This window comes from Panthera tigris, chromosome C2, assembly GCF_018350195.1.
Source record: "Panthera tigris isolate Pti1 chromosome C2, P.tigris_Pti1_mat1.1, whole genome shotgun sequence".
Lineage (NCBI taxonomy): Eukaryota > Metazoa > Chordata > Mammalia > Carnivora > Felidae > Panthera > Panthera tigris.
This window is the reverse complement of record NC_056668.1, coordinates 69,215,003-69,240,505: the sequence shown is the minus strand read 5'-3', so window position 1 is coordinate 69,240,505 and position 25,503 is coordinate 69,215,003. Positions and strand designations below refer to the sequence as shown.

The 25,503-nt window shown below is 45.1% G+C and overlaps 1 protein-coding gene across 6 annotated transcripts in view; it reads right to left on the bottom strand.

The window, feature by feature from the left end:
• Positions 1–25,503, bottom strand: part of KALRN (kalirin RhoGEF kinase) — a 520,685-nt gene that overhangs the window by 367,040 nt on the left and 128,142 nt on the right. For all 6 annotated transcript variants that reach the window (XM_042998400.1, XM_042998401.1, XM_042998403.1 and 3 more), the window contains 3 exons: positions 14,419–14,610; positions 10,611–10,742; positions 6,945–7,175 (listed from right to left, as the gene is read on the bottom strand). In XM_042998400.1, coding sequence (XP_042854334.1) covers positions 6,945–7,175; positions 10,611–10,742; positions 14,419–14,610 — 555 coding nt within the window. The remainder of the gene's footprint in view (positions 1–6,944; positions 7,176–10,610; positions 10,743–14,418; positions 14,611–25,503) is intronic.

The following is a 25,503-nucleotide window of genomic DNA, read 5'->3' as shown; positions in this document are numbered from 1 at the left end:
CTTCAATCAGAGAAGAGTTTACATACAGAAAATCAAAGTAAGCACCAAGAGAGAGACCATGACAGGGAAGGGGAGAGAGGAAGACAGAAAGTAGGGCCAAGAGGAAGGGGTCCCGGGTGGGGTGGGGAGGGATTGGAGGATTAGAGTATAGAGTGTGAGGGGTACTAGAAATCCAAGCAATTCCCAGGCAGGAGGGTCTGAGCATGTCTGAGGAAAGCCTCTAGAGCTCACTCCCCAACCTTGCCAATTCTAGGTAGGGAACACTTGGAGAAGGCTGGATGGACAGAGGGTTAGAATGCTCCCTCTAAGATCAGGGACACCAGAGAGGTTAAAGTTTAGGATGTTTCCCTATCTTCTCTCCAATCAGAAGGCAAACGTAATGAGGAGAACCCTCCCTCGATTCCCTCCCTATCTTCCCCACTGCAGCTGAGCCTCAACCCTGGTTTCTTTTGGGGTGTTCACCCTCCCCAAAGAGTCACCTATCATCTTCTTGAATGTATTTCAGTGATTGGATTATGACCATCAAATAACTTAATTGGAAACTTTAATACTGCTAAGTACTCACATGAGCAAACGGATATTATTCAAGATACATGTCACAAAGAAGAGCATCAGCAATGCTGAGAACACGAGTGTGAAAAACATGAGAATGGGTAGTGTCTGTTCTAGGGAAATTTGTATCAGAGATAAATGACTGTAGAAGGCAATTTTATAATGACACAGTAGATGGGGAAGAGTGTTTGGGTATGAGTATGACTTGTTTGTGTGAGACTTATGGACAGGGGGTTTGAGGATGAATCTCAGCTATCAGGCTACATGACCTTGGGCAAGTCCCATCCTTCGGGACCAAGTTGTCCACCAGGGCCCTTTGAGCAATGGCATTCCAGCAATAATTTACAAACATCTCAAGGGGAGAGGCTGGATCTCTCTGCATTCCCGTCAGGTAGCATAGTGCCTGTGGCATAGCAGAGAGGCTAAGAGCAAGACCTGATGTCAGACAGACTTGGATTTGAATCCTTATTCTCCTACTAACTGTGTCACCTCAGGCAGATTTATTAAACCTTTCTAAGGCTCAATTTCCTTACCAGGAAGATGGGAGCCAAACTATCACCTGCTTCATAGGGTTGGCAGATTAAATAAGAAAAGGCAAGTGAAGAGATTAGATGCTTAATCATATGTACTCAGAAAGATGATGAATCCTGAGCTTTAAACAATACAACTTTTATAGGCACATTTAATCCCAGTAACAAAATCTCAGGGTTGGAACCCAACCATCTCTCTGAGGTTTGAATACTCTCCACAACATATTCAACAAGTAACCAGTTCACATTTCAAATTTTGCAGATGGTTCTCCCTTGTGTGTTCCCTCATCTACCTGGGACTGCACCCTGAGCATTTTCCTTCTTAGATACTTTCATCCTTTCCTAGAAGAAGAGTTCATTTCCAGACCCATCATCATTCTGGTCACTCTTTTCTAACAAATCATTCTATGTGCAACCCAAAGTGCTCATCTTTTATTATGCAAAATTTCAGTTGGATCATACAATGTCCAAACTGGTTTAGTATGATTAAGGGGCTATAGTCACTACTGCTAGTAAGAGATTGAATATCTAGAGTTTAAAAGAAATCACTCTCAAATCCTTTTTACATATTCTTTGGCAGGCAGGAACTGACATCATAAAACCTATAATTTTCCATGTGAGGCTCCAAAAAACTGATAGAAACAGGTGAGATTCATTTGTACTACAAGAACTATGGACTTTAATATTAACACAGTCATTCAGAAGGGAAAATCACCGAGCCTGATAAATTCTGCCATCACTGCCCCTCACCAGCTCACCCAACTGGACTGCTTAACAACAAAAGACATTGTTTTTAAGGGAGTGCATTGGAGCTTCAAACCTCACTGTCCCACCCACACCACTGAGACCACCCCTAACCCTTCCTGCCTTACCTCCCACGTTCTCTGACAAGGGTGGGCACCCAGTTAGACTTCCTCTTCTCTGTCCCCTGGCTATACTTAGCTCTGCTTCCTGGCCTTCCCCAGGAACACCATCTCCATCTCCTCTGCCTGAGCTCTAAGGACCACTGCAATCCCACCCCAAGCACAGGGAACTTTCCCTGCTCTGACTCCACTAGCCCATGGTTATTTTGCTTCTTTCTTTCTGAACCCAGACAGCTGTGTGCCATTCATACATCCTTCAGTGCATATGTCTTCTCTCAGGCGAGGGACCGGACTCCCAGCACAGGGTCTTGCACACAGCAGGTGTTCTAAAACATTTCATCAATTCATTCTTGCAAAAAACAGAGGGAGAAGAAAAAGAAGGGGAAGCAAAATAAGATGACCTGCAGACAGTGTTCAAAACCAGTTGCTCTGGCTGTGGAAAACAACGGAACAGAGTCTGCATCTACCAGAAAGATCAAGAATCTAGCTACTCTTTGTTCTTGTCAGCACAAAGTCTGGCCTCTCTGGGCTGGGAAGTAGTCCCTTACACCCCTGGAAAGCCGCAGAAGTTAGGGGGAAATAGAAGGTGGAGATAGGCTGATGTTGTCATGGACTGCCCTTTCTGGCTCTTGCTCAGTGCTGTCCTACTCTAAACAGGAAAAACAATAGTACTGAAAATTATTCTGCTGGCGATACTATAGCAGGGTCTGGCTTATCTGCACCTTTCTGCAGCTTAATGAACCCCAATTCCAGTTTGGTCCTTAGAGATTTATTTCCATTGCCCTCAGGCCCAGCAGGGAAGAGAAACCTGAGCACATCTGTTGGGACTCAAGGGAGGGCAACCACCAGGGTGATGTGCCAGGCCACTTCTGGTTGCAGAGGTTTCAATGAAATCTCTTTTTCACTGGTGCCTACCCTTGGTCTTCATCTTTTTGCTTTACTCTGCTTTGGGCCCTTAATGGGCAAAATATTCCTACTTGGGCAAAGACCATGCCCAGTAATGGCAATGGGGCAACAAGTCAGGCAGGCAGAAGCTGGCTCGCTCTTCTGAGCTCTCTTCTCCACCAGCAGGAGACTCTGTCTCTCCTTTTTTGTGCCTCCCTCCCTCAATTTCCTCTTTATGTTTCTCCTCCCATCCATGGGTGTCTGTTTCTCTGCCCTCTGTCTTCAAACCTTTCTCCCTTTCTTCCTTTGCCACATGGGCTGTCTCTGTCTCTCCCTCTTCTGTTTTGGGATATGTGCATGTGTCTGTCTGTCTTTCCCCTCCCTATGTTAAGTATGCGTGTGTGCTTCTTGTCTCTCTCCCTGGTCTCCTTCTCCATCTGCCTGGCTCCTCTCTTGTGTGGCTTTTCTGTAGGATATGTGGACAGGGAGCCAGGACACTTAGCTTCTGGTCCTGGTACTACATTAACTAGCTGTGTGGTTACAGCCAAGTTATTTCACATCTCTGGACCTCAAGTGCCTCAATCATAATGTAGGTTAGACTAGATGGTCTTTCAAGTCCTTGACAGCTCTGAAATTCTATCACTGAATGAAAAGAACTCAGAAGACCCCAGAAGCAGTCGCTATTGTTAGAAACAAAAGGCTCATGTGTGGTGGGGAGGTGGGGGCAGGGAGGGGGGGGTCCCTAACAGCACAAGCACCAGGTGGCGCTCGAGTACCACTCAGAGGATGTGACTAACAACCCAGACCACACTGATGGAGGCTTTACCACATGCAGGGCAGCCAGGGTGCTAAGCCTTGCACTTGTATCTCATTCAGTCCAATGAGATAGGTACGATGATCGTTCCTATTTTAGAGGTCAGGAAACAGAAGCACCAGAGGTGAAACGCCTTGCCCAGTCATACAGCCAAGACCTGTAGAACAGGATTGGCCCTCAGGGTGTCTGATTCCAGAGCCTGTGTTCCTAGGCACAATCTGTATTGTTCCAGCCACTGATGCTCACTCACAAGCTCTCCACTTAGGCTGCCAAGTAAACATCTTAGACCCCAAATGTGCTGAAGAGTCTTGGATACAGACTATAGCGTTCAGTCAATCCTCTCCTCCCTCAAGACACCAACTCTGACTTCTCATGCCTCTGCCTATAACTGTTCCATCAATACTCTACTGCCCTGCACACTGATTGGCATGTTCTGGTAGAACTGTTCTTTGTATTTTCAAATGGGTATGTCTTGAGCCATTCTAACTAACTAGGCATCCCGCCAGAATCTAATGCAGTACAGTTCTAGGCCCATTGCAGAAGCCCGAACTTTCTGAATAACTGATGAACACTGGGATACTTTGTGAGCACTGAGGGTATGCCCCCGTATCCTCCACCTTGGCTGTAAATACTTGGGACCCTCAAGACTTTCACATCGCTATTTCACACCACATCACAGGCAGACTCCAGCTACTCCCTGCAACTACCAAATGGGCTGAGCTACCCCACAGAAACAGAAACTGGGGGTCCTCTAATGATAATGTCAGCTCAAGTCAGCAAATATAAAGAGAACCCCAGCTTCATGTCAGATACAGCTAAGAGTTGTAAGCTGTACAGAGAGGAAGAAGTCATCCTTTCTACTCTCAAGGAGATATAGAAAAGATGACATAAAACATGCAAAATAAAGATGACAAATATATTAAGTTTCTGGGAGTCAGGAGACCAAAGTCGAAGTCTCTCATGCTACACATTGAGTGTGTTATGTCCAGAAGCCTTTTTTATTTTTATTTTTTTAATTTTTATTTTGAGAGACAGAGTACAAGTAGGAGAGGGGCAGAGAGAGAGGGAGACAGAATCCGAAGGAGGCTCCAGGCTCCAAGCTGTCAGCACAGAACCCGATGTGGGGCTTGAACCCATGAACTGTGAGATTATGACCTGAGCTGAAGATGGATGTTCCACCGACTGAGCCACCCAGGTGCCCCTGTGCAGAAGCCTTTTGAAGCACCAGGTCCACCACCTGCTAGGTACTGATGATTAACTGGGTATAACGTAAACACTGGGGACCCATCACAAGATTTGGTAGCCCTTGTTTTTCCGCACTCTTCTTTGTACAACTGTCCCAGTGTCACTGACATGGAGAGTGAAGGCCTGAGTGAGACAATGGGTGAATGAAGTTATGCTCCAGAAGTGATAGTCACGTATCCTGAAAACAACAATGGAATTACCATCCTAGGGGATTTAGTTCTCATGGAAGATCCGAGCCCATCACATCCACCTCCTAACGTTCTACTTACTCTTGCTCAATGCCAACAATGTGATTGTACAATAGACATGATAGCATCTCAATTCCAGAAATACTCTCATTTTTAAGACCATGGTGTAGAATGGCCATAGGTGTAGTTTTACTATACTTTTTTTTTTTTTTCTAGATTTAGTGTTGATGTCAAGGTGGCCACAGAAAAGTCTGGGGACAGCAGTTCCCAGATAGTCCAAGTTTGAATGCCACCTTTGTGTTGGGGAGGCCTTTTGCCTCTCCCTCTCGCAGCCCCTCTCTCCCTCTCTATGGCCCATCCCAGTACCACAGCCATGAAACAGCAGGAGGACGGAGAGCTCATCAAGGACACTGCACAACCCGCAGCCTGGGTTGCCTCCGTGAGTCACTCAAAGTTCACTGAAATAGTAACACCCTGTCTGCATGCCTCTGGAGGCTGGCACCTCACTCTGTCTCAATCACAGATGGACTCTGTGCTCTCCTGTGCTCAGGGATGATATATTTATCTGGACAGTTCCAGATGGCAGGAGTAGGCAACTGATTCATTTGCTTCTCCTTTCCCAGCAGGCCCCACAAGGGTTTCAGAGCTGGGGCCAGCATATAAGTGTCCGTCTCTCTTGAGGCTGAGGTGTCTGTCGCCTCTGATGACTCAATCACTGCTCCAGCCTGGGGTGGTGGAGTAGGGCTGCCTTCAACAAAGCTAGGGTAGCTCGAGAATTGGAAACACTCCTGAAGGTCTGCCTACTCCCAGGCCTGGTTGCATAGTGAACCCCTTCCCAGAGAGTGTCCCAGCCAGTGACAGGATGTCCTGCTCACCCTCCATCCCCTCTCTGTCTTGGGGCACCTGGCACTGGGGCCCCTCCCACAGCAGCTGTGAAGGGGTTCAATACTCCAAAGACATGTCCAATTGGCTCTCAGTGTTTCATGTAAATTTTGATACACTTTTAGATTACAACTGGCCAGTACCACAGAGAGTATAGAAGGAGTGTGAAATGTTATTTTATATGTATAAGCTTGAAGTTATGTGCTGGCCACAGACACTGATAGCATGAGTGCCCCCACCTTTGCCTCTCACAGCAGGGAGATGATGTGAAGCCCCAGCTTCAGTCTCAAGCTCCCAACCAGCTCTCCATCCCCCAGAATATCCACACTAGAGCAAAGCCCCCTGGGGTCCCCAAGGAGACAGACAGAGAAAGCATGAGAGGGAACGAATGGGTCATTTCATTCAAAAGGGCATTTGTGGCAAGACTGTTCTTTCATCATCAAAACATAACTATTTGTTGTTTGTGGTGAAAGAAAAAGCTATGACTGGTATAATAATGCAAAAAGGCAGATTAAGCCATAAATAACCCCTTATCATGAATAGCCCATGTTTTAAATCCGGTTTGCCAAAGAATACCCCCATCACACCCCAACCTTAGCAGACCACCTGTGTCCCTGATTGAGAAGTGAGCTCACTGTGTGTGGTCCAACCCTGACAGTGCTCAAATAACCCCCAGGCCCTGGAGTCATCTAGAAAGCTCCTGAGTGAGGGTCAAGTTCTCTGCCATCTAAACGCAAGGAACTGCGCTGTGACGGAGTCTCCTGCCCCACACCAAAGAGTGAGAAGGCCCATCTGTAAAGTTGCTTAGGCAAGAAGCATGCAACTAGTAAGTCCATATGGTGAAGGGGGTGGGGGCAGCTGGGGCTGATTTGCCCTCTTCCCTCCGTAAATCAGGTGTTCCCAGGCCCAGTCACCTGGGTCAGGGACTTGGGCCACCTGCCTGCCTGAGATGGATGCCTCGTGCTGGAAGCAGCCTGTTTGTTACCTGTTGCACGTCTTGCTGGAATACACAGAGCTGCAGCCGCTGGTGGAGCCGCACCTTGCGGTGCTGCCAGATGCTCTCGAGCCGCCGCTGGTGGTGCAGCACCTCGTGCACCACGTCCAGCACCTGGTGCACCGCCTTGGAGTAGTTGGCAGTGGCCGTGAGGGACTCAGAGTTCCCAGGACTCAGGGGACGCTGCAGCACATCCAGCAGTGCTTTGCCATCTTGGCTGACCTGCAAGAAGGAAAGGTTAGACCAAGGGAGCCAAGGAGCAGGCATGGACAGAGAGGCGAGGAGAGTCTGCCCCTGGGATCCCTGGTTAGGACTGAGAATCCCAGCCCTACCCAGACCCCATGACACCCTAGGAATGTGCCAGCCAGAGCTGTCCTGGTGCTCAGCCTGTGGTCTGGGGGACAGCACAGTATCCTGAATCCTGAGGGAGGAGAGGTACTCAATCAGTGTCTCTCTCAGCCTTGAGTTTTAGCTTCACAAGGGCAGGGACTCTGCCTCGTTCATCTCTCTCCAGCACTTAGAACAGTGCCTGGTCCATCATACTTGATAGATATTTCGACTGACTCTTTGACTATGTCAAGCAGCAGAGTTTCGTTTCAGAAATGAAGCTGAATATAAATTGACACCATAAGCCTCTCCCCCTCTTTTTTCTTCACTCTTCTACCTAGCTCTAAACTTCTAGATGTGTAACCAGAGGCAAGTTACTTAACCTCTTTGGGCCTCAGTTTCCTTGTCTGTAAAACAGGGACAGTAACGGGGCAACCTCCCACAGTAGTGGTGAGGATCAAGTGAGTTAACATGTGCGAAGTGCTTAGAATGGGGGCCAGCAGGTACTACTGGTTCCTAATTCTATTTCCACCACCATCATCATTTCTCTCTCCCGTCTTCCTTACTTCCTCTTCATTTTCTTTCTTTTTTTTATATTTATCCTTCTTTTGCTCTCCTTCTGTACAACTTCCTTTTTTTTTTTCCCTCCTGAGCATGGTAACACCCCCATCTTTCCAGAACATGTAGAGTAAGGGAGGAACCTTTATTTACTTATTTATTTTTTAATTTTTAATGTTTAATTACTTTTAAGAGAGAGAGAGACAGAGTGCGAGGGGGGAAAGGCAGAGAGAAAGACATAGAATCTGAAGCAGGCTCCAGGCTCTGAACTGTCAGCACAGAGCCCAATGCGGGGCTCAAACCCACAGAACATGAGATCATGACCTGAAATGAAGTTGGACGCTTAACCGACTGAGCCACCCAGGCACCCCAGGGAGGGACCTTTAGCTTGTAGACACTATATCTATGTTCTTATGTTCCCCAACATTCGCCCTCAGCACTGAGACCAGTGGGGGTGACACTCCCTGTCATTCCTATTGGAATCTTGGTACAATTGCAGGCACCAGTATTTCTGGAAAGTGGCATCATCTGATTGACACCTGTGGCTCTCCAAAGCTGGCAGAGGACCCAGTAGAGCATGTATCTTCTCAATTTAAAACAGTGGTAACTAGGGAATTCAGGGATTTTAAGGCCCTAAATTAATTTGGTTAAAGATTAAATCAAAGTTGGTCTGGAGTTGAATGCTCTTCTTTTTCTTCCATCAAGATGGGGAAGGAAGTGTGTTCCCACCTCCAGCCTTACGATGGTGAATGACGTGCTGTTGCTGGGCCCAGGCCTCCCCTTATCCCACCTTTGTGTCCTAAAAATAGCTTATTAGGGTTCAGGAACACAAAGGCAGCTATTACTCACCCTGTTCATGGGGCAACAGAAACAGTGTGGGGCCAGGGGGTTGGTGGTTCAGAGGAATACTGGGTGGAGAATCTGTGGCTGAGACAGGAGAGGAAGCCTGGCTGGAGGAATACAGCCAATCTAGGTGACTACCTCTACCTACCCCATCCCACTATTGCTGCCTCCAATGCATTGCCAGGGGCAACACCCTCCAGAGATGTGAATAAGACAAATATCCTGTGGCCAAACCCAGGAGAGCTCTCCTCAGGGAACTCTGAGCAGATGCTGTCTTTGGCACTGTGCTATGTCAAGGGCAGGGTGGTTAGAGTTGGAGGGCCAAGTCCTAACATCCAAGTCAACAGAGCTCCAGTCCTCTGCCTCAGTCCACATCTGCAGGAGGCAGGGATGGCCCACTGAACTCTGAGGCGGGTTTGGAGGGAATGTCTATGTCCAACAATGCTAGGGCCTGACAAAAATTTGGGAGAAATATTGTGTCTCTCTATATAATAATACACACACCCCACAAGTGTGAAACATGTTAAGTATAATATTAATCTCATTGGTACGCTCTATTTTTGTATCTTACAAGGAGTAAATTTAGAGATTCTTGACCCATGGATGGGGGCACAGTTCTGTTAAAAGAGAAGCCTTGGGCCATTTGGATCAGAGCTGATGAGATCAGATTTGGCTCAAAAGCCCTCCTCTCTGCCTCCTATAATAACAAAACCTGTTACCATTTTTTTAGCACTTATTACTGTCAGGCACTGGGCCAAGTGCATTACATGCACTATCTTTGTAACCCTTCAAACTACAGGCAAGTGTTATCACCTTCACTTCACAGAAGAAACTGAGGTTTAGAGTAGTTAAGTAACGTGCCTCAAGTCACTCCCCTATAAGCAGGGGAGCCAAGAGTCAAACTCAGCTTTGACTGTGGCAAAAACCTTGACTCTTACCAGGAAGACATTGGTTCTTTGATTTCAGCACGCATCAAACTCACCTGGCGTAATATTTATTAAAATGTAGGTTCCAGGCCCCAGTTTTCGACATTCTGATTCAGTCGGAGGTGGAACCCAGGAAGATGCACCTTTAACAAGTACTGCAGGGGAGTCTGAGACAGAGGGTCCCAGAACTGGCTTGGAGAAACACTGTTCCAAATGTCCCTGCCCCATGGCCAGATGTGAATTCACTTTCCCCTCCTCATGCAGCTTCCTTAATTAGTCCATCTCTTATGCCCTCCAGCCTCTCTCTCAGAATTCACGCCCTTTAGTTAACTCACTTACTTGTGTACCTCCACACAGATGACGCCTGTATGCCCCTTTCCTTTCCCTTGGAAAGCAAAAGCAAGAAACTTCCCCCACTTCTCAACTTGTACCATGTGCCTGCCCTTTGGTTTTTCAGTGAAAGAGTCTTTTAATTTGTCCTTAACAACTGTCCATGACAGTTTCTTACTCCTGCAAACACTTACCTCCACCCCATGGTGAGTTTTCCTCCAGACTTTCTAGTGAGAAAATTGGTATTTGTTGATGGGCTGCTTCATAAAAGGGGTGGCAGGGCTAGTGTGTACACACCCATTCACCAGGCAGAGAGCAAACGGAGGAACACAGCCTTGCTTTGTTATACTCCTCGTCCAGGGGAGAGAGCCTGATCTTCACACACAGGGTGAAGGGTGTGTGTGTTTGTGTGGGCATGCGTGCACACATGAGCACATGTGCGACAAGGTGGTGCCTGCTGATGGCCACACTTTTTTTGCTTCCTGGCCGGAGATCTATGAATGGAGATCATTCATAGATCAAGGATCTTAAAGATGTCTCCAAAGGGATAAAAATGATCTTTCTCTCCTTCTTAGTCCACCCAGGCTATTTCACAGCATGCAGGCCAGTGCTCTGGCCACTCACCCACATACATACACACCCAGGAGCCCTGGGTGTTCGGCTTGGTTCTCACCTCCGTGTAGGCCTGGGTCACCTGCTCATACAAGGACTGATGATGGTGGATTGCCAGCTCCAGGTCCTGCATCTCGGATGGCAGGCCACCCTCACTGCACATCTTGCACCAGGCGTCCACTCCTGACAGGAACTGGAAGGAGATAGCAGCTGGGTTGGTGCAGGAGCATTGGGGGTGGGCAATGGGCAGATCTTTGTAGAGGTGGTCAGATGCCTTTGGAAGAAACATCTGGCACCTCTGGGAGCCTCAGAGACCACTGCAGAGAATGGAGTTTTCTAATTCTACAAACACCAACCCGACGAAAGAAGTACCTGTACCTGTTCAGAAAGTGCAGTTTCCACCTGTACAGAAGACCCAGTACCTGTTCAGGAAGTGCAGTTTCCACAAGCAAAGATGATTGTTATGAAACCACTGACGGGGGGAGCCGTCTACGTGTTCAACAGGCTATATGCACACATTGGCTACAAAATACAGGTGTGGGAAGAGCTCACTACATTACAATACACCTTAGAGCTTCTTGTCCAAGGCACACTCACAGGCGCCTGTGAGAGGCTGCATATAATGGCACGGGAGATTTCCACACACGTGTAATGAGTTGTGCAGAGGCACAAAAAACACCTCACACAAGACTATCGGGTACCCCAGGGAACTTGCAAAGGCCATTCCCACAGGGGGTGAAGATTAATGCTCAACAAGATCTCCACTGTTGGGTCAGTATCCTTAGGGATAGGAGAGAGGAAGGGCAGCTTAGGGGGACAAATTGCACTGGGCCTATAATGGCACTGGCTCCTGGGATGTGATATATAGATATAGATCTCGACAGACATAAAATTATTTAAAAATTAAAATTAACAACTGTGGAAGACTATGGGTCTCCATGCACAAAAGGTGAGCTAACTGAAATCACTCAGATTTATTGGGTGGAAAAATACACCTCTAAAATGCAAATAATTCTTCACCCAATAGTCTGGAATGGTTCTGTCTGTGATTCCTCTCGCCTGGGTGCACAGCTCCATTTAAATTAATTGCCTAAATACCTTTTTATCTCATTGCCTAGAACAGCCCATATGAGGACAATAAAGAGCTGCCTAAATAAATGCATAATAGCTTTGAAAAAATAGCCTTGAATCTGCTGTTTGGAGCATGTTTGTTTTTTGTTTTTTTCTCCTAGCTAAAAAGAAGCATGGTTTATGAGTTTCCCTGAAGGACTGGTAATGCCTGAGGAAATTGCATTAAAAAATAGATACAAATAAAATTGCTTCTGATCCAAAGCAATCCAAGTCAGGAAACATCAACTAGAAGTCACTCTCAGTTCTGGGACTGTACTTTCTGCAGCTGCGTGAGTTCTAGTCTGGGTAGTCTGGGTGTGTGTCAGCCTGCAGCCGCCGGCTTGTGGCTACTGTGGTTGACTTTTCATTCTGAATGTTTTTATTGCATTAGGCCATCTCTTAACAATTCCAGAAGTGTGCAGGGTGCCATCAAGTATCAGACTGCACACACTTGCTAACATCTCAGAAGCTTCTTTACTCCACCAATAACCATTTCACAGAGGACCCTGAAAGCAACCTGACATTCGTGTGTCAGCCACGGGGGGCGCACCTCTTCAAGGCCCTTGGGATTTCCCTGTAATACTTTAACAAGAGCCCTAGAGCAGACCCCACAAAATGGTCACCTCAAGGAGAGAAAGGCAGAGAGACAGAAGGGAGGCATGGAGTCTCCCTTGCCAATCTGGACACACCTTGAACAAAATGTGCAAGTGGTAGGGTTGAGGAGAGAACAGGAGATTTGACATGAATATTCTCCTGGTCCTTGGAATGAACTAACGGGTCATTATCAGTCACTACCACCATCATCCTTTAATAAAAGGCCTAGATCCCTTTCAATGTGTCGGGCTGTCCTTGACTTATGATACAAGTATTTCAGTCTTTGGGAAGGTCTCAGGTGGAAACAGACACAAATGAAGGAAATACAAAGATACCAGGAAGTATGTTAAACAAATACAGTTGTGATGTCTAGCATTTAAAAAGGACATGAGGCACATTACATGTTCCATCTCTAATTCTTATAATAGTGCTGTGAGGTTTATGATTATCCTTGCATTAGAGATGAGGAAACAGGCTCCGACTGGTGAGGTGACTAGCCTAAGAGCTAACTATTAGAGCCTACATGTGCCTTGAAGCCTACACTCTTGCAATTATCCCATGCTGCCTTCCATGCTAGGTGGGTAACAGAGGGAGATATTTAAGGTATGACCTCATCTAGGACTCTCCACAATCTGCAAGCTACCCAAATGTCATACAAAGAAAGGAATTTAGAGGTTAAAACCACAAGCTTTAATGTGAGACACATCTCGGTTGAAATCCCAGCTGTTCACAGATTGTGTGATTTTCTCAGTGGTATGTTAGTAAATGTTTAATAAACAGCATGTGTGTGTGTGTGTGTGTGTGTGTGTGTACACACACACAAGAGTATTGTAAACTTTACTGATATAAAGAATGTGTAGCACATAATTTACAAAGAATGACAACATATATGTATACAACGTTCCTTACTGTAAATTCCATATAGCCGACCAATTCTCACAGGATGCTTTTGTTTACAAACAACAAACTTATATGAAAGTTAGCTAATATTTTTGCTAATATTAAGGTGAAAGACAAAAGTGAAAAATACCTCAAGACTTATGTCAGAGCATTATTCCTTCATCAGTGATGTGAGTGACTTCTGTGCTAAATGTAGTAATAGTTTTTGAATATCAGAAGAGTATTTCTTCAACCTGGTGTGCTACTATTCACAATGTAACAGCTATAGTCAGGACACATCTTTAATCAAGTTTAGTCTGCATCTTTAAATATTTTTCCTTCATTGTCTTAAGACTCCAGGCAATCAACAAAACAATAAATCAAGCCCTGGTTGTAGCATTTGATGATTCCCGTGGTTTAAAACGTCTACCTTGGTCTATTTCAAGCTACCAATGTGACATCACAGAATGTGGAGTTGGGAAGAACTCATCAGGAGCACACAACCGTATAGTATTTTCACCACAGAGACAAATAGATATAATTTAAGGAGCACAGGTAATAATAAAATGTAGTAAAATAACTAGGAGTGATGAGTTTTGAGTACCTATTACCTTTGTTTTTAGTATATTTAGTATAAATTTATATAATTTAGTTTTAAATAATGGCTATGTTTAATAACCAGCTCATGAATTTGCTGAAAATTTGACCTTTGGCTCTTCACAGGCTGCTTAGAGCCAGCTCCAACACACCACTGGGTCTTAGGCAGGTCACTCAGTCTCTCCGAGCTGCAGTGTTCCTGTCTGTAAAATGGCTTGGTAATGTCACTGACCAAAGCCAGTAAATAAGTAGCAACAAAGAATTATTATATCTATTCATTGTGTAATTACTACATTATTATTATCCATAGCCAGTGCTTCACGTAAGATTAGTATCCCCCTGATTTCAGCACTCAGTGATCAGTATTTAGTTTCCATTTCATCTGTGTTCTGAGAATGTAGTCAACACACACACACACACACACACACACACACACACACACACACACACCAGTAATAATAAACTACCAAGCCGAATGTAAACAGGCTCTATGTTCCTTGTTTGGATGTTAAGCAAAACCATCCAGAGTTACCGATATTTCCTTACATGCGCAGGGGCCATGAAAGCAGTAGAACATGGGTTGCTATTGCAATTACTCAGCAGGGCCTTGAGTGTTTCAAAGAGAGAGACAGTGCATATACTCCCATCTTTCTGACCAACAGTGGCTGCAGCAGCCCCCTTGGCCTCACCTGCTCAGCCTTCTGGTGGAATACCGCAGACATGGCAAGGATGGTGCTGCGTTCATCCAGAGCAGCAGCGAAGCTCTTCCACTCCTGGTCCAGCTGTGTGGAAATCTGCTTGATTTGCTGTGAGGCGTAATGGCCGGCCTCAGAGAGGCGGGAAGCCACGGACATGATGCGGTTGATATTGACATAAGCATTCTGGGAAGTAGAGGAGACAGAGTATTTAGTGGGGCAAGCTGGAAAAGCATCCACTGAGCACTTTTGGGGTGGGGTATTTGGGGAAGGAGCCTACTCAAAACAAAAAGTTTGAGAGAGGCTAGTACAGGCCACACGAGTGTATCCATTTTTGGCCCAAGAGAAGTCTGTCTACAACATAAAATTTCAACTGATAGCCGGTACAGTAACCAAGATGTTTCATTCTGGGGACCAACATAGTTTTTGTGCCAACTATTAATGCACATGAATGGAATCACTTTTTACGGACAGTCTTAGTCATCCCCACAATCATCTAATGAAGTCATGCCACAGGAACAGCATAGCATGGTGCTTCCAAGAGTGACTCTCTGGAAGTAGAGGCTCAGACTAGGGCAAAAGACACCTCTCTTGCTCAGAAGAGAGTTATATCCAGGGCATTGTTGCCACCTACAACAGGGCGGTGGTGTTCATCAAAAGGAGCAAAGAACACAAGTCTTGTGATAACTACACTTCTTCCTATCACCAAGCAAAGACTTTGCTAAACCTCTGCCCCTCTCCCTACCAAAAGAGCTGGGACACTAGCCATCAGTCAAGATTTAAATAAAAAGACCATTTGAAGCAACAATATTCTTCCATGCTAAAAATAAGATATGTGGGATTCTTTCTTATCCTTTAGACTTAGGGTTATTTCCCTACTTAACCCCCAAAAAGCATCTGTGGGTTATCCCCGAAAAGCATCTGTAGGCCTCTTCTGGACCCGCTGACTTCTGTCATCACGTGTTTTGTTTACATTCATTCCCATCTTTGATTTCCAATTAAAAATTCACGGCATGTGTGTTATTTCCTACTAGGCCAACAGAAAACCCTCCAGGAACAAGGCAAAAGAAAAACCGCACAAACATAAGCCAGTAGCAAGCATGAATATTTTTAGCTGCTAACTCCTATTAATTGTTTGAAGTGTCAAAACAACCAAGTAATATTGTGGCATCCACAAGGAGCCTTTCTGAATCACACAATGTCTTCCTGAAGAAGGACCATGGCAGCAAGTTGCTTGTGCACCTTCGTTCTTTGTTACAAATCTTCTCAAATGACAATAAATATTCTTCAGCAATGGCACTTTCTCCTGGCTCTATTATTAGTGCAGGAGTAGTTCATTAGTATTGGCTAAATGAAGGCTTCTGGTTTTCCTTTCCCCCTTCCCTCATGGTCCCTATTCATCTTAGCTGTCCCTGACCTCAAGCACTCCATCCCAAACCTGAGCCAGGTTGATAAGGTCTCTCTTCATTTAAAAGGTCCCTGTGGAAGTTTAAAAGGTTAAGTGAAATGCTCAAACACAAATCCATCCTGATGTCTAATGACCCCCATGTGTAATCTCTTTCTTTAGTCTGGCCTAAGACCTTTCTGATGCAGTGCATTTCCTTAATAGAGCTAGAATATTACTGACTCTTGTTATTTGAAATAACTATCCTTCAAAGATTTAGGAGTCATTCTCAGCCTTGTTTTCTGAGTTAGGACACAGATTCTACCTAAAATTAAACTCTATTTATAGAACCAACAGAAAAACCAACTATGTACTTGGAAAGAAAAGAGAAAGAGAAAAAAAGGCATGCACTGATTTTAATAGTTCTGTCTTCTAAGGGAATAACATTTGGATTCCCTCAAATTTCCTGCTTGTGTCACGGTCTCAGTTTGGGTTGCCCCCAAAGCAGATCTTGCAACAAGTATTTGGGTCGCATGCTTTATTTGGACATGATTCCAAAAAGCAAGGTGAGGGACTGGGGAAGTCAAAGAAACAACGAAAATGAACAAAGCATGTGTTTAGGAGTGGGTTAGTGCTATGAGCAATTGGAGGTCATCCCTCCTGAAGCCTTTTAAGATACTGTGTAGAATCTGGGCTGTCTCACTGGGAGGTGAGGAATCTGGGATATTCATGCATTAAAGTGCCATTGCTCATGGTGGAGGGTCCCTCCTGGAGTCACTCCCTGGCAATTCCAGCCTGCCCTACACACAGGTCAAGCACACTTCCCAGGTCAGAAAGTGACCATGGGCAGAGAAACTCAGGAAGTTACCAGGGTATATGGGAGCCCTCTGCATTTATCCTTCAGGGCTGGCTGAAAGGATACAGGAGGGACACTGACAGCATCTGATAGAGCTGTCCTTCCAAACTGGATTCAAATTCTGAAGACCCTCTCTCCCACCCCACATTTATCTGGATTTATCTAGGATTATTGGCTTTTAAAGACCTCGTGTGCTTTGGCCAGATGGGAAGCAGGAAAAACAATAAGAGCAGGCACTAGCCTCTTTCCAGCGTCCCTCAGGTGCATCTTATGGGTGCCTGGCCCTCTGTCATCACTGCCTGTTTACATTCTCTCCCCACGGGGAACATAGGGAGGCATAGTTCTGCTCACTTTTAGGAAGAACTTTCTAGCTCTTAGAGATGTCTAACCGTGGTTGCCTCTGGAGGCTGTTAACACTTTGTCACTCATTCAAATATTTATGGAAAGTTGGCCAGGCTCTGTGTTGGGGACTGTGGGAGATCAAAGAGAAATGAGACAGGATTCCTGCCCTCAGGGGCTCACAGCTGAGACTTAAGAAAAGTCCTCAAATAACTGCAATTTAGAGCAAAATGAAGTGTTTCTACGGAGGCGGAGGCAACTTGCTGTGGGGGTGCAGAGGAAAGGGATCAGAACCACTGGCAGAGATGTTGGGAAGGGGCTTCCTGCACAGAGGGGGTGGTGAGGCTGGCAGTCCTCCAAGGCCCCCTTCAACCCTGAAGCCTGTGATCATAAATGAAAGCTAAAAACAAACAAACAAACAAAAGACCACAGCTTACATTTCACATTCTAGAGACGAGCACAGTAAATGCCTTTTTTGTTTCCTTATCAGTGGGCAGAGAAATGTCTTACTAAAACTAACAAGTGATTATGCTTCACAAAAGAAGGAGAGGGAGTATTCCTCACAATAGAAGGATAAATATAATGTTGACTCATGAATTTGAGCATTCTTCTTCTCTACAGTCCCCTTTCAAAACAGCAAAACACTGCGGGGCGAGTCACATTGCCCAGGTTCATCACCGTCACCTCCGTTTTCCTTCAGCTAGAACCTGAGACAAATGGGCACCTAGATTCTAAACAGCAGCCAGAAGTCAAAGGAAAAGATAAGAATGGTAGAGAAGGTCTCCCATGACTTAAAAGGAAAGAGCAAGGTCAAAGAGCTGGGTTAAGAGTCTGAATATACAGGGGTGCTTAGCCATTATGCAAAAATGACATGTCATGGCCTTTGGGCCATCTAGCCATGCGGTTCTCCTGTGTCACTGTTTATGCCTCTGTTAAGGAGCATTTGGGGGTCATGCTTGTCCTGGGGATATGGCCAACAAGAAGAGATATTTTCATTCTTTATAGCCTTTCCATTCCCTACCAGGTGTCTCCTCCACTCCCTGCAGTCTGGCACTGCCGTTCTTCTTTGCCAGCCTAAAATGCCCTTCCATCCAAGTCACTGGCCCAGGAGTCAGGAGACATGAGTTCTGGTCCAGCTCTAACACTCACCTAAGAGGTCACTTGTCTCTTCTGTGCCTTAGTTTCTCTATCCTTAAAATGAGAGGGCTGAACTGAATAATCTCAGACATTCTACGTCTGAGTATGCAGTGTCAGTTCCAGATGGAATGTAGAGAGAACTTAGGAGGTCACAGTTTTCTCCTGTCTTATCTTCAGTGCTTAGGGGAATACCGACTAAATCTATTCCCCTCCCCAAACCCTCTTCTCTGCAGGAGGTAAGGCATAACATGAGGAAACAGGAATAACTCAAAGCTTTCAAGTGTCCATGTGCAACAGGAATGTTTTAAATAAGAGATGTGATCTCATTTACGCTTTTAAAAGACTGCTCTGTGAGCTCAAGGGTCAGCAAGGAGAAGCTTGCATGGAGTGAGACAGCAAGAATATTGCTGCCTACCCTGGAGGGGACATAGCCCAGCCTTGGCTGTCCACGTGTCTCAGCCCTTGATCCTGGTTCTGCTCTCTGGCCTGTCACAACAGGGCCACGGCTGGAGCTGGGCCCCTTGAGTTCTTCAGCCTCCAGGTGACCAACGACCAGATGCTTCCCTCCTCCTTTCCTCTCCTGCCCCTTCCCCTGAGCTGAGCTGCCTAGACTAACCAGCTTCCCTGGCCAGAAGTCAGTAATATGACCAACAATTCTGGCTTAATGAGTATTTTCTTAAACCCTTACCTCAAAACAGCTTTATTAATTTAAATCCCTTATATATATGCAGTGCTATTATTATCTTCATATTCAAAGTACTGCATAGCCCAAGATGTAAACAGAATCTGTTCTATAAAATGCAATGCACCTGCAGCACAGTCTGTTTTATTACCCACCTCATCCTACCTGTCCCCCTGACAAGGCCTCTCCCTCCATCACTTTGGTCACAATGGAAAATATAATTAAATTCTAGCATAATCTTGCTAACTCAAAAACCCTCTATACTTACACCCTGCCTCCACTTTTGTTGCCTAAACTCTGTTTTCCTGTTTCATTCTTGCAGTCATTAACTGGAGATCATAGGATGGACAGCCCTTCTCCCAAGGCCCTATCTTGCGGTGATTAACTGAAACCAGTGAAGCAAGCAGTCACTCTCCTGAAATAATTACTTGGCAGAATCTTGATGAAAGTTTTCAGCCTTGCCAAAAGGTTCTCACTTTGAACCTGGTTCCCGGTTGTTCTGGCTAGCTACAAAAGCATGCAAAGTTAGCTTGCAAGATAATCACAACTTTCCATTAAAAAATCCAGCTAAATTTTCTCTCTAAATGAAGTTACTTATGTAGTACACTCTGAAAGAGATACTGGTTCTTCTAGAAATAATCAATTGATAGAAGCTATCATTTTGGTAATCCTAAACTCTGTGTCAGGGGCTAATGGTAGGAGCAGATCATTGGCAAATGTGTGTATTATGTGAATCCCATTGACTTCACTCTTAAAAGTAGGGGTACATTATACACCTTTGTCATAGGTCCCCACTCTGAATCAGAAACTCTGTCCTGTGGGTTACATGAGGTAACATAAAGTATTTAGTTAGTTGTCTGACATATAACTGTTAACTCGATGAATGACCTATCTTTTCTCTCATCCAGTTCCAGGAGACTGGCATTAATTCACCAAATCAAGTACAGACCAAATCAAAGTATCAGTAAAAAGCATAACAAAAAGAGAAACCTATCAAGGGGTTCCTGGGTGGCTCTGTTCGTTAAGCATCCTCCTCTTGATTTTGACTCAGGTCATGATCTCACGGTTTTGAGACTGAGCCCCGTGTCAGGCTCTGCACTGAGTGTGGAGCCTGCTTAAGGTTCTCTCTCTCTCCCTCTCTCTCTCTCTCTCTCTCTCTCTCTCTCTCTCTCTCTCTGCCCTTCCCCTGCTCTCCCTCTCTCTCCCTCTCAAAAATAAATAAATACTTTTAAAAAAGAAAAATTAATGATTCCAACAAGACGTAAATATTTCAACAATCCAAATTTCCATTGTATTTCCCAGAAAACATGCCACAACGTCCCCTACTATTCCTGGGCGGGAGTCCCTTTCCACAGAAGCCTGCCACATGTGCACAGCCCTGCAGCAGGGGAAGCTGCTCTAGTTGGTTGTCAGGCCACTGCCCCGCACAGCACACCTCCTCTGCTGGCAGATACCATTTTCTTAGGATTTAAGGGCCTGGGGCCCTGAATTGTCCACAGCTCTTTCCTTGACCCAGAGAGATCAGAGAATCTGGAAGCAGCAAGTGACTTATTCTATGAACCATGCCCTTGCAACACGGTGTCCTTTCATACCTTAAGCTGGAAAAACAGAGGCCTTTGTCTCTTGGGATAGCCTTCTTAAGGCATCTCCACTACTTTGGCATACCCAGAGCACCCAGAAGGGGGGATGTCTTGTCCCCCCTTTGCCTTATCACTGACTCTAATGCAAAAGGTGGCAGAAGTCTCCTCCCCAGGCCTGGCCTAGGGCCCTCCACCTTGTCGCTCAGGGGCAATGTTTCTCATGCTCACCTCCAGAGAGGCAGAGGCGAGTCAGTGAAGAGCTGTCTCATCTCTGGAAAGAATGTGTTCTGTGCACAGGGTTCCAAATTCCATTCCAGTTAATGGGGCTACAGCTTCTAAATTATCATTATGAAAATGGAAGATGTGATCCATGAAGGCCACCACAGGAGGAAAGGCACAACTGTCACAGAGAGGCCATTCTCCTGAAAGGGGCTCGTGCTCAGTGCAGACAAGCCCTGGACACCTTGACTCTCCAAATCCAAAAACCAAGGGAGGGAAGCCAGGCAAGCACCTGGTCAAGGGCCAAGGCACTCAGTAAAATCACTTGGGTCAAATGAAAAACGGATGTTAAATCAAAATGCTAAATATGAAATACACACACACACACACACACACACACACACACACACACACACGGCCTCAGCTGAACAGAACATTACATGTACCAGGGAAGCACACCCAAATGTCATTAGTTATTGAATGCTTACTTTGTACAGATATGCGTGGTGGTAGAAACTTTCCTCTAGGCTCTTTTTCTCATCTCAATTCTTTTGTTTATAGAGAAACATTTAAAAAAATAATTTTGGTATATACATATTTTTAGTATTTGGGGGGAAATGTTCTAAAACTGTGCAGAGAAAATACACCGTATCTTATCGTGCAGCTCTTCCCCTCACACTGATGTTCATATATCAAAGCATCAGATATCTATGGGTGTTGGGGCTAAAGGGGAATTTATATTCAATCTTTTACTTTTATCAAACTCATTCATTTTATTCAGACACAAAGGTTGTTTCTAGTTTGGGTTTGTTTCCTCTACAAATAATGCTTGAGGTTTTGGAGTATTTTTAATTTTAACAGATTTGGTGTGTTAAATACTTTTTAGATTCATGAATTATTTTAATGTATCTTTCATGAATTTGGTCAGGTTGCACATTCCATGAAAGCTGTAATTACTCAGATTCCTCCATCTCTTTTTTTTTTTTGGTGGGAGAGGGGGGCCTGGGTGGCTCCATTGGTTAAGTGTCTGACCTCAGCTCAGGTCAGGATCTCACAGTTCATGGGTTCGAGTCCCGCATCAGGCTCTGTGCTGACAGCTCAGAGCCTGGAGCCTGCTTCAGATTCTGTGTCTCCCTCTCTCTGCCCCTCCCCTGCTCACTCTCTGTCTCTTTCTCTCTCTCTCTCTCAAAAAATAAAATAAAATAAATAAAGCCTTTTTTTTTTCAAAGTAAGGCACAATGTACTACCAGTGAAATAGGTAAGTTTTAATGAGCAAATACTGCTTTTTAAAAAAATGTTTATTCATTTTTTTGAGAGACAGAGAGAAAGAGCGTGAGTGGGTGAGGGGCAGAGGGAGGGAGACACAGAATCCAAGGCAGGCTCCAGGCTCTGAGCTGTCAGCAGAGAGCCTGATGCAGTGCTCAAACTCATGGACCGTGAGATCATGACCTGAGCAGAAGTCAGATGCTTAACTGACTGAGCCCCAGGCGCCCCACAAATACTGTTTTAATAAGAAAAAGAAAATAAACTCTTCATTATAGCTTTTTAGAAGCCAAGTTCATGTAACAATCTCATTTTATAGTTAGGAAAAATAATAAAACCCAGACATTTCTTGAATCCACCTAGGAGATGTTTAAAAATTTGTTAAATCAATTAGGTGATAGGTTCAAAGTCACCAAAAGAAAGGCTAACTGGGACTAGATCCCAGCCTCCTAATTCCTAGTCAGCATGACCCCCTGTTTATAGCTATCTTTTTCCCATGCCCTGCAGCTTATATTAATTTAAGATTTTGTTTTGTCATACTCAGAGAGAGCCATAAGGAAAAATACTTGGAGATTTTCCCATACAGCTTTCAGAGGCTTCGTGAGTAGCGTTCAATATCAGTAAGAAAATAGATTGTGCCAGAGCAATGGAAAAAGCTGAACCTTACCTCCTCTTTCCAGCCTAATAATACCATATGTATTGCTAACATCTTTGCTAGTACCAAACCCATGTTGCTATTACCAAACCCACTTTGGGTCCTGATGCTGTTAAAGCATCAGTTTATGATTAATTAGTTTAACATTACCATGTAAACCTGCTGATCCCACCTCGAAACATATGGACACTGGGATAGTAACATCTGGAATAAGAACTGTCCATGCTTGAAACTCTACTACAATAGCTAAGAGATGTGATGAGCTCTAAATGAAACCTCCAACTTCTGCCTCCTGCAAACCACAGGGTGCCCTCGAGGGGGCCAAATAGGGCAGTTGATGGATGACTATCTGGTCAGGTCTGGCCAGACAGTAGGTCAGACCATGTGGAAGCCATCTGTCACTGTTGGGTGGAGGGAGGAAAGAAGCTGGAGCAGCCCTGGTGCTCAGCAAAGATAACATTGGCCCGTGAATCCCTCTGTCCCTCTGGCCTGGCTTGCTGTAGCAATGTTTCCTCCAGCAATTGCTTTACAAACCATTAAGCAGCCATGAAAACAAGTGCCTTGGCCATATGTCCTAGGGCCAGGGAAACCCAGGAGCAGATTTCAGTAAAAGAGAAACTGGTCTCTCTTTCCTTTCTCAGCTCGAGCAAAACTTCCTTAGAGGGGTGAGTGTCTTTATAGGAGGCAGTGCTACAGGATTTAAATGTTAGGGAGGGATGGGTATGGCTGGAATCAGATTATTGGACACCAATGGGGAAAGAGGTTGGGAATAATGTAGCTCTTCTAGATTAAGATATAGTAATTTCAGGCCACCTTTAAGATTAAGTTCAGAGGCTATAAAACTTCATGGAAACATATTTACCAGTATCTTCTCCCCCCGCCCTTTCTCACGTAGGCCTGGTTATTCAGAGTTTGGTCTGTGCATTGGCACAACCTGGGAGCTGAAGAGAAATGCAAAATCTCAAGCTCCTTCCCAACTTTCTGATTAGAATCTGCATTTCAACAAGATTGTCCCAAGTGATATGCATGTACATGAAGGTTTGAGAAGTTCTGTAGATGGGAACTCTGAGAACAAGGAGAACTGTTTCTTCTAGCACTCCTGACCCTGACAATAATACCTGAACATTTGCCAAGCACAACATTGTGCCAAGTGTGCTTAAAATGCATGATCACATCTCATCCTTACAATAGCCATGGCAAAGATACTATTATTATCCCCCCGTTTAGAGACCCAGTGGTAAGGCTCTGAGAAATTGAAACAACTTGCCTATGATCACACAACCAAGCAGGAAACACAGAACCACAGTTAACACCTAGTGTCCATGCTCTTTACACCATGCTATTTTATTTTGCCACAGATGTGAAAGCAGTTGGGCTGGCCAAGGATGTCCCTAAAGGGAAAGGGGAGATGATGAAGAGAAATTTCTCTCAAAGATTCAAAGACTTGCACCTCAGAGAAGTAAGGGCTCCTGCAGAGAGAAGTCAGTAAAAATATCTGAATGTCTGAAGTCTCCCAGCTGGGGATCTTAACTTGCCCTTAAAATTCCCAGAACAGTCCAACTCTAGAATGGGCAGGAGTCTTTTGTCCTCTCCCTCCTTGAACCAATAATCTTCACCTGCAAACCTAAGGCCAGTCGCCTTGAAGAACAGGTCCCTGTCTCCACAGAACCTTGGGAAAGCCCAAGACTAAGGCAACTTTTTGCCCCTTTAATCAATATCTTGCTGTATTTCTGGAGTTCAAATCTGCTGTCTTATTTAACTTTCATTCAACAATGCAAGACACTGTGCCAGCAGGAAACAAGACAAATAAAACTCCTATGCAGGTGGAGCTTACATTTTGGTAGAAGAGTCAGACAAAAAATTAATAAATATTTACTGTACCTTTCTTATTTCAGCTCTGTATAAAATATAGCTGAGAAAAGTATAGTACATGATGGGGTTGGGAAACACTACTTAAAATAGAGAAGTCCGGGCAGGCTGACCCTGGAAGTCAGGGATGACACCCGAGCTCATCCCTGAATTAAGTGAGAGAGTGAACATGTGGCTGTGGGAGGAAGAAGCTCCAGGTAGAAGGGACAACAGGGGCGAAGACCACAAGGCAGGAATGGCCTTGGTAGGTTCAAGAAACGACAAGAAGCCGAGGGTGACTGGAGCAGATGAGTAGGTGTAGAGGCTGAGATCTGAGAGGTAACTGGGGTCCAAACCATGAAAAGCCTTGTAAGCCATGGTAGGGGACTTCAGCTTTTATCCTGAGAAAGACAGGAAGACATTAAAGCATTTTTGAGTGGAAGAGTGACACAATATGACGTATCTTACTCTTGGCAGGAACGTTCAGGCAGTTGTGTTGAGAATACACCACAAGGGAACAAAGCTAGGAGCAGGAAGACCAGGTAGGAGCTACTATAATGGTCCGGGAAGAAGCTGATGGCAGCTTGGACCAGTGTGGTGGCTGTGGAGGTGGTGACAAGTGACCAGATTCTGGATATATTTTTGATGGTAGAGCCAAAAGGACCTACTGATGGAAATTCTTTAGCTCTTACTCATTTGTAGGTCTCTGGCTGTGTCAGGCCCTCTGACCTCCACCTTTTGTAATGCTCCCTTCCCATATGCCTACCTGGTCCTGGCCTCTCAGTTCTCAAACTCACCTGTATGTCCCCAATCAGTCTCTGTCCCTTATCTGGGACATATGCAATAGCATATGCAGCATTACTGCTGCTTATTGTTATCAATGTTTTATATTTGTGTCATGCTTTGCAGTTGAAGCCCTTTTGTGTATATTATCTCATCTGACGTGCTGGGTTTCATAGACGATTTCATGCTTTTCATTTGGCTCCAGGAGACGTCAAAGAAGAGGCATGAGTCAGCTTTGGCTGAATTTCAGGCAAATTAACTCCTTGGCAGCTGCAGATCTGTCAGAGAGCAGGCACTGGCTGCATGCGAACATGTAAGAGCGTGCGGGTAAAC